The sequence below is a fragment of the Myotis davidii genome, unplaced genomic scaffold (genome assembly GCF_000327345.1).
Source record: "Myotis davidii unplaced genomic scaffold, ASM32734v1 scaffold73, whole genome shotgun sequence".
Lineage (NCBI taxonomy): Eukaryota > Metazoa > Chordata > Mammalia > Chiroptera > Vespertilionidae > Myotis > Myotis davidii.
In genome coordinates this window covers 3,137,743-3,146,501 of record NW_006286675.1, presented here as the reverse complement: position 1 = coordinate 3,146,501, position 8,759 = coordinate 3,137,743, and the positions used below count along the sequence as shown (strand labels likewise).

General features: G+C 58.9%; 1 protein-coding gene across 10 annotated transcripts in view; it reads left to right on the top strand.

The window, feature by feature from the left end:
- Window positions 1-8,759, top strand: part of ATP2B2 (ATPase, Ca++ transporting, plasma membrane 2) — a 296,812-nt gene that overhangs the window by 272,179 nt on the left and 15,874 nt on the right. For all 10 annotated transcript variants that reach the window (XM_006758266.2, XM_006758265.2, XM_015560370.1 and 7 more), the window contains 5 exons: window positions 2,597-2,703; window positions 3,163-3,354; window positions 6,178-6,391; window positions 8,271-8,482; window positions 8,626-8,733. In XM_006758266.2, the coding sequence (XP_006758329.1) occupies window positions 2,597-2,703; window positions 3,163-3,354; window positions 6,178-6,391; window positions 8,271-8,482; window positions 8,626-8,733 (833 nt within the window). The remainder of the gene's footprint in view (window positions 1-2,596; window positions 2,704-3,162; window positions 3,355-6,177; window positions 6,392-8,270; window positions 8,483-8,625; window positions 8,734-8,759) is intronic.

Sequence of the window (8,759 nt, the reverse complement as noted above, 5' to 3'; positions counted from 1 at the left end):
TAGAGATAAAGGCTTCACTGGGGGAAGAGAAGGGTGCTCTGAGACCCTCTGCTGGTGTCAGATCACAGGCCATGGAAGATGGTTTGGGGGGGCCAGGAGCAAGTGCCTATGTTTCAGGCAGGGCAGGGAACTGCACTGTGAAAGCCCAGAGGCAAAGACTTCCAGGCACCTTCTGGTGTAGAAAGATGTTCAACTGGCTGGGCTGGGACCTCGAGGAGAGAGGGCGATCAGGGGAGGAGACCAGAGACGGAGGTGCCAGACTCAGGTCATGCAGGGCCTAGAATGCCAGACAGTGACCCGCACGGTCAGCTCAGGGTGGGGACTGTGGGAGGGCCTGGAAGGGACACGCACTGTTTTAGAAAGCTCACTCCCTGCTGTGTGGAGAATGGCCCGGAAGCAGAGGGACCACCAGGATTGTCCAGCTGTGAGAGGTGACACCTGGACCACGTGGTGACAGTGCTGGTGGACAGGAAGTCAGCACGTCTGAGAGCTGTTCTGTGGGGGAGGGGCTGGGCCTGGCAATTGTTTGGATGTGGTGGAGGGATGAGGCAGACACGGGTCCAGGATCCCATAAGTCTCCACTGTTTCAGAGCCGGCTGCCCACCAGCATGCACGTGGTTTTTGAGCAGCAGCTAGGTGTTAGGAATTGAGAGGACAGATTTGAGGGGAAACTCGGTGGCTGAGCTGAAGGCCCTCTGACATCCACGTGGAGATGTCTGGAGCACAGATGGCTATCCGTGGAGTCGGGGCTCAGGAGACAGCTGGCCAGAGGTGAAGACACAGGTGGGGTAAGCCGAGTAGGGAGAGCAGAGGAGCTGGCTGAACCCAGGACCTCACACCTGAGCGACGGGCAGAGAGACCAAGGAGTGGTAGCCAGAGGGAGGAGGACAGCCAGGAGCAATGGGCCAGGAGGCGAGGAAGGAAGCCTGGTGAAGAGGAAGGGGTGGCCCACAGCATGAACAGCTCCTGAGAGGTCCAGAGAAACAGGATAGGGATGTGACCACAGGAGACGACCGCAGGAAGGTCCCAGGTGGTGGACAAGGGTCTGGTAGAAGGTGTCCTCCCAGCTCCCCCCTCTCCTGGGAGCAGTAGGAGGCCTGCGGAAAGGTCAGTGCCAGCCTGAGGAGCCTCAGAGGAAAAACTGGCCCTTCCTCTGCCTTGGAGAAGCACCCAGGCAGGCCAGGGGGCCCCGCAGGGATGAAGGCCGCAAGTGCCAAGTGGACAGAGGCTGGAGAGTCCTTGGCAGCGGGTCAGCTGGGGCGCAGCCGGGACGACTCCCGAGTACATGCCTTGGAGCTGGGCCTGGAAGCAGGTGGAACTTGCATGGTCACAAAGAGCTGGTGGGGGGATGGGGAGGGGGGTAGAAAGCACAGTGCCCGAAATCAGGGAACTCATTCCCTCCTTCCACAGGCTGTGCTGTTTGCCAGGTTCAGGACAGGGGGACACGTGGACGGATGGGAGCTGCAGTGATCAGTTAGGGTGGGGGCCTGCAGGGGCTCACAGAGGCTTCCCAGAGAAAGTGGCACTGAGCTGAGCCTGCAAGTGGATAACAGGGAGCTGGCTGAGGGAACAGCCTGAACAAAGACAGGGCCAAGTGGAGCCGGCTCTGCAGGACCATGAGCCATTCCTGTAGTTAAAGCACAGGTGAGGGATGGCCGGGGGCTGAGAGAAGAGATGATCAGAGAATGGGCAAGTTCTCACCTTGGAGGACTTGTGAGCGGAGCTAAGAATGCAGATGTCCCTCCAAGGCCAAGCGGGCAGTGAGAGAATGACTCAGCTGATGCTGGGGGCCAGGTTCAGGCTCAGGCGCTGCTGTGCAGATTGGAAGGGGAGCCCTGGGTTACTGAGGCAGAAGGATGGGGACAGAGAGAAGCGGAAGGATCCCAGTGGGATTTCGGAGCCAGGATCTTCCGGCCTTGGTGACACATTCGATGTGCAGAATGAGAGAGCGACATGACACGGTTGACACTCAAATTTCTGTCCTGCCCGTAAACTCCACACATGCCCAGTGAGATCTTTCACCCATCCTTTTCCACTGGCCCCAGCTCAGTGACAGGGGCCACATGACATCTGTTCATTCTGTTATTTATTGGGGATTTTATTGAGGATAAATGTGTACAGAGAGAATAAGGCCAGTACAGTGGGTCAGGGTTCATTGGAGAATGGCACAGCCTAGACCTCCTCAGGTGTGACTGAACCTACCAGAGAGGTGGTGCTGGGGGAGCTCATGGTAGACCCCTGGAAAAACCCTGGAGCCCCTGGAGCACAGGCAGGGGGGCAGAGATTCTGGCCAGGGTGGCTGCTGGGGTGGCCATGGGTTGCAGAGAGAAGAGAGGGTGCTGGAGAGGTGAGCAGGCCCAGACATGGAGGCCTGCAAGCCAATACTGGGCTAAGATGCCCAACATCCCCTGCAGGTGCTGGGAGCTATGGGTGACCCTGGAGCTGGGAAGAACCACGAGGGGGGGAGGGGCAGGGCAGGGGACAGAGAGGAGGCTTTGCCCAGTCCTATGTCCTCCTGAGGTTCAGGACTGGCCAGATTGTCCGTGCCCCCTGGAGCACCCCAGGGCCCTGAGCACACCCCTGCCCCCTCCCACAGGCATCATCGACAGCACCCACACGGAGCAGCGGCAGGTGGTGGCCGTGACAGGAGACGGCACCAATGATGGTCCTGCACTCAAGAAGGCGGACGTGGGCTTCGCCATGGTAGGAGCGGCTTGCAGGGGCTGAGGGCAGCATCTGGCCAGAGCTCATAGGCAGGGGGTTAGGGGAACATGGACAGCACAGCCTCAGGCTGGCGATGCGAGTCCCCCAGTTCACACTCAGCCCACCCACCGTCCACCTCATGTGCCCAGCCTGGCCCCCTGGAAGGACAGAGGGAGGCTCCCTGCACTAAGGGGTCTGGGTTGGGGAGAGGGGCAGGAAGAGGCTTGGTGGACGAGAGGGCTGGCCCCAGGCTGCTAGGTCTGTCAGGAGTAGGTGTGTGTGCATGCATATGCGTCTGTACGCACGTGTGTGTGCCGTGTGATCTGGCTGTGCTGGCAGTTGGGTGTATATATGTGGGGGTTGTGTAGGACTGAGGATGTGGAGGGGAGGAGAGCAGTGTTGCTAGAGCTGCTTGCCTCCTCGGTTGACCCACCCAGGCTCCTGTCCCCGTCCCCACAGGGCATTGCAGGTACAGATGTGGCCAAGGAGGCCTCGGACATCATCCTGACGGACGACAACTTCAGCAGCATCGTCAAGGCGGTGATGTGGGGCCGCAATGTCTATGACAGCATATCCAAGTTCCTGCAGTTCCAGCTGACAGTCAACGTGGTGGCTGTGATTGTGGCCTTCACGGGGGCTTGCATCACGCAGGTGGGTCCCCCGAGGGGTGGGCAGGGTGGAGCATGCCGAAGCCTGGGGGAGGGCATCCCAGGTTGTCCCGCCCATCAGTGCACCTGCTGAGGGCCAGGAGCTGCAGCACAGGCCTCAGGTGCCAGCCCAGCGGAGCAGAGGAAATGAGGCTCAGAGATGTGGCGGGGGGTTGTCCAAGGTCAGCAGGCAAGTGGGAGAGGTTAGACCTCACTTCCACGCCTGCCTGGCCCAGGCACAGCGCTGGTCATTGCTCCAGGAGGCGGGAGAGGCTATCCCCAAGGGAGGCAGAGCTCATGGCCGCATAAAGGACTAGAGGGATGGTGGGGCAGGGCCGGGCCCAGGGGGATCAGGCAGCCAGATGGGGGGGCAAGGAGCCGGCAGGGCCCAGGAGACCTTAGTTCTGACATGGAGCGTGTCGGGTGAGGCCTGGTTGCCTGGGTTCCTGAGGCCAATTGGGGGCCATAGTGGGGAGTCAGGGACTCTGTCACGGGGAGAGACAGTTGTCTGTCAGGATCTCAGCCTGGGTCTTGAGCAGCCCCAGGTCCTGAACCCAGGGGCAGTTAACCACAGGCCCCAACATCAGCAGCCCCTGCTTCCTCACCTGCCCCATGCAGCAGGAAACAGTGATGATCCCCATCTCACAGAGGCTTGGGGTATAGACAGGCCAGGTTCCTGCCACTGCTCCCACAGCCTCCTGCCTCCCCCAAAGGCTGACCAGTCTGGCCCGGGAGGAAACAGGCGTATTCCAAGGCTGGCCCCTTCTTGCGGCCAAGTGGGCAGACAAGTTCCTGTCCACAGGAACCCCGAGGCCCGGAGGCCGGCACTGCCCCCAAAGAGCTGTGTGGCCCTGGGAACACTGCTCCCCTCTGCTTTATTCTGAGCTCCTGGGGATACACATGGCAGCACCCAATACCCAAGCCCTGAGAGCGTCTGAGGGTCGGCTGAAGGGGTCCCTTCCTACTCCAGGGCCTCTCCAGGTTTGTGGGTGAGGTGCTCCCTCTAGTGGTGGCTTGGGGACACTCCCACAACATGGCAATTCACAAGGCTTCTTGGAAACCAGCGGATGCCAGATGGGGAAACTGAGGTTTCAGTTTGCCTAAAGGTCTTAGATTGAGTTGGTGGCAGAACCATGGAGACCTTGATGTGGAGATCGGGGACCCTAACCCCAAGGGGCACGTGATCAGAGAAGGCTGATGGCAGGAAGAAGCTGAGGGTGTGGGGGGTAGGATGTGACTGTGCTGGGGCAGAGGTGGGAGAAGCGGGCAGGAGGCGGAGCTCTGATAAATACCTAGGAGGTAGTGAGAATATGGGTGCAGACAGGGGCCTCAGAAGGAACATGGAGAGGACAGAGGGACCAGGAGCAGCTCAGTTCAAGCTATGAAGCTATGAGGCTCTCAGGGTCTGTGGCTTCCTGGAGGAGGTGTTTCTCCGGTGGATGAGGCTAAAGCCACAGGCAGAGGGCTGGGCTGGAAAGCGGGCAGTGTGGGGGAAGATGGGGCCCCTGCAGCCAGGGGGCAGGTGTAGGAAGAGAGCAGACCTCGGGAAGGGCCCCGGGAGCACAGATTTAAGAGGCAGGGGAAGAGGAGAAGCTCCTGAGGGAGATGGAGAAAGAAAAGGAACATTCAGAGAGGAGGAGGAGCTCGAGGTGTGTGGGGTCAGGGGTGCAAGGAGGAGGCCGTGGCCAGACACCAATGAGGCCAGTGAGATGGGCTGGAAGATGTGTTCCTCAGTTGTGACAAGTGGGCACTGGTGACCTTGGGGAAAGGCTTTTGGGGGGCACCGGGAGGCCAGAGTCTGGCTGCAAGGACAAGGCACGCAGGGTGCGAAGAAGGAGGGAGACGGATGGATTCAGCAACTTTGGGCAGTGCAGACTGCATGGCATGACTGCACAGGCCGGTATGAATATGTGATCCCATCTCAGGCAGAGGTGTGGGACGACCCACGCCAGACTGGACGGTGGGAACCTATAGGTGGTTCAGTCACTGATGAGTTTTAGCTTCTGCGCTATTCTTTACTTGCCCAAATTTCCTACCATAAAAATGTTATATTTGGAACAATAACTGCTGACATCAAAGTGGGGTAAAGGATAAAGAGAAATTGAGTGGTGGTGTCAAGAGGACAGGGTTGGGGCACTGCTGGTAAGGTAGGAGAGACATGAGCCATTAATGGTTGATGGCAGCGGTTCTCAACCTCTGGGTCGCGACCTCTTTGGTGGTCAAACGACCCTTTCACAGGGGTCGCCTAAGACCATCCTGCATATCAGATATTTACATGACGACTCATAACAGTAGCAACATTACCGTTATGAAGTAGCAACGAAAATAATTTTATGATTGGGTCACAGCCTGAGGGACTGTATTTAAAGGGCCAGAGGTTGAGAACCACTGGTTGAGGGGAAAGAGGCAGCAGGGAGGGGCCAGAGGGAGACAGAGGAGATGGAGTCTGTGCTGGAGATGGTGAGGGACGTTGTGGCCTTGCTTGGAGGTGAGACTCATGGGAGGGGGGTAAGGGAGGTGACAGGCAAGGATGTGGCTGTATTTACCAGAGAGCCGGTGGCCACTGGCCCTGGGGGTCCATTTTGTCCTTGGGGGAGAAGATAGCCAAAGTGGGCAGGTCTGGGCTGTCCTCCAGGGAAAGCCTCAGCGAACCTGCTCAGGAACCCAGGGGGCAGGCCAGTGAGGGCAGACCCACTGGACAGAGCAGCCTCAGGGCTCCAGCTAGAAGCTGCTGAGCCCCCAGTGATGAGCCCCACACCAGGCACGTGGTGGCAGCAGGTGAGGCTGGTCCCCCCACGACAGCCCTCTCCACGGTTGCTGTCCCCAGGACTCCCCTCTGAAGGCCGTGCAGATGCTCTGGGTGAACCTCATCATGGACACGTTCGCCTCACTGGCGCTGGCCACCGAGCCGCCCACCGAGACCCTGCTTCTGAGGAAGCCGTACGGCCGCAACAAGCCCCTCATCTCGCGGACCATGATGAAGAACATCCTGGGCCACGCCGTCTACCAGCTCACCCTCATCTTCACACTGCTCTTTGTGGGTGAGCCCCCCACCCCACCCCCCGGAGACTGACCCAGCGTTCTGATTGACCCCCGCCTTCCTGTTTGCCAGTGGGGGATGGAGGCCCAGGGAGAGGAAGTTAGCTGCTCAGGGTCACAGAGAAAGACTTGGGCAGAGCCAGGCCCTGTCCTGCATCTGGCCAACCCCCAAACCAAGGCTTTTTCCAGGGACGCCATCTCCAAACAGAGTACACCCTACGGGAGGTGGTGCCCAAGTGTTGATGAATGCCCCTCACGCCAGCCCCCGAGGAGCCTGAGGCTTTTGGGGGAAATGACTGGCCCTTCTCTGATGCATTCCCACGTGATCTTTGCCCCGTGGAAGGCTCCCTCCATGAGGCTTCCTACACACCTGCCTTCCCACCAGTTATTTCCACAACACTCTCACCTAGGGTGCCAACCACTCCATGAGGCAGGCACCTCTGCCATCACTCCCCTTGACAATGCTAACAGCAAGCCCAGAGTGGTGAGGCGACTTGCCCAAGGGCATGCAGTCTGAGGAGGAGCCTGGGCAAAGAACCAGGTCTGGATGGGCTAAGACTGGCCTGGCTTCCATGGTGCTTCAGAGATGATCCATGCAGAGTCCACCCCCCAGGTGATAGATGAGGAAATAAACACCCGGAGAGGGGAAGAGGCTTGCCCGTGGTCACACAGCCAGTCGGGCCCAGCTGGAGTCCTTGCCTGGGCAGGCTCCCCCCATGTGAGCCTCCTTGAGCTGGACTTTCAACACCAAGGAGCACTTGCTTTCCGAGTACAGAGTACAGATGCGGTGGGGCATGGTCCTGTTCCTCAGAGGACAGGCCTCTTCCAGAAAGCTCAAAGGTGGAGTGCTGGCAGGACCATTGTAAAGATCACCTGAGAAGCCGTGGAGGAAGCCACAGGAAGGCAGAAGTGGGAGAGACGCCCAGAAAAGCTGCAGGCGAGGGAGAGAGGAGGGCCGCCGCTGTCTTACGGGCTGGCTTCCCCATCTGAGCACCTACCCTCGGTGGTCTTGGGTTCATGGGCACACCTCTCACACAGGAAGCCCCACAAGCCCTCCTGGCACCACCTCGCATAGGCTTGCCATCAGCGGATGCCCACACAATACCCGGGGGGGGCAGTCCACACTGCCCTCCACCTGTGACAGCTCAGCTGTAAGAGAAGCAGCAACACGGGTGGGTCCGAGCCAGTCTGGCCGAGGAGCCCAGCCTCCACACAAGAATTATATTTCTTATAATAGCCCTCAGAGCTTCCAGAGGTCTCAGCAAGGGACATGCCCAGTTACAAAAAGCAGCACTTTGGGGGGAGCCCAAAGCCATGGCCTCCTACCAGGTATCCCTAGTTCACCTCCAGTCCTCCCGTCCAGATGAGTCTGTCATTTCTTTTATAAGCAATGTCGCCTGAGAACACAGCCAGCATTCCACCTTTACCAGATTTCCATGGAAAAGTGGAAGGAAGTTCACCCAAGGTCTTGTTCCCCTAGAGCAGTGGTTCTCAACCTTGGCTGCACATTAGAATCACCTGGGAATCTTTTCAAAATCCTGATTTCTGGGCCTCATCCTCTGGAAATTCTGTTTCTTTGTTACTAATGTGGCCCCACCCCATAACAAAGAAACAGAATTTCCGGAGGATGAGGCCCAGAAATCAGGATTTTAAAAAGATTCCCAGGTGATTCTAATGTGCAGCCAAGGTTGAGAACCACTGCCCTAGAGGATAAAGGGTTTTGTTACCCCTTCACTCACACTCATGGCCACCCAACTGCACAGGCCTACCTACCCCCGTGTCTGGGGCGTGCCTCCATGTCTGGGCTGCCCACCCTGCTGCTGGGTCCAGGGTCTTCTCCCACCCCGGCCCCGCCCAGCTCCCGCACTCTCGGCTTGGCAGGTGAGAAGATGTTCGAGATCGACAGCGGGAGGAACGCCCCCCTGCACTCGCCGCCCTCAGAGCACTACACCATCATCTTCAACACCTTCGTCATGATGCAGCTCTTCAATGAGATCAATGCCCGCAAGATCCACGGCGAGCGCAACGTCTTTGACGGCATCTTCCGGAACCCCATCTTCTGCACCATCGTGCTGGGCACCTTTGCCATTCAGGTAGCCAGGCCACCATTTAACCTGGGCCAGCGGGCAGTGGGCAGCTGGAGCCCCCTGCAGTGTCCTGAGAGCCCAGGCCTCCGACCTGGCCCCTGAGGCCCATCTCTCTGTCTGTCTCTGTCTCTGCTCCCTTTGACCTCCAGATAGTGATCGTGCAGTTTGGGGGGAAGCCATTCAGCTGCTCCCCGCTGCAGCTGGACCAGTGGATGTGGTGCATATTCATCGGGTTAGGAGAGCTCGTCTGGGGCCAGGTGAGTTCTGAGCGGGTTACAGGAAG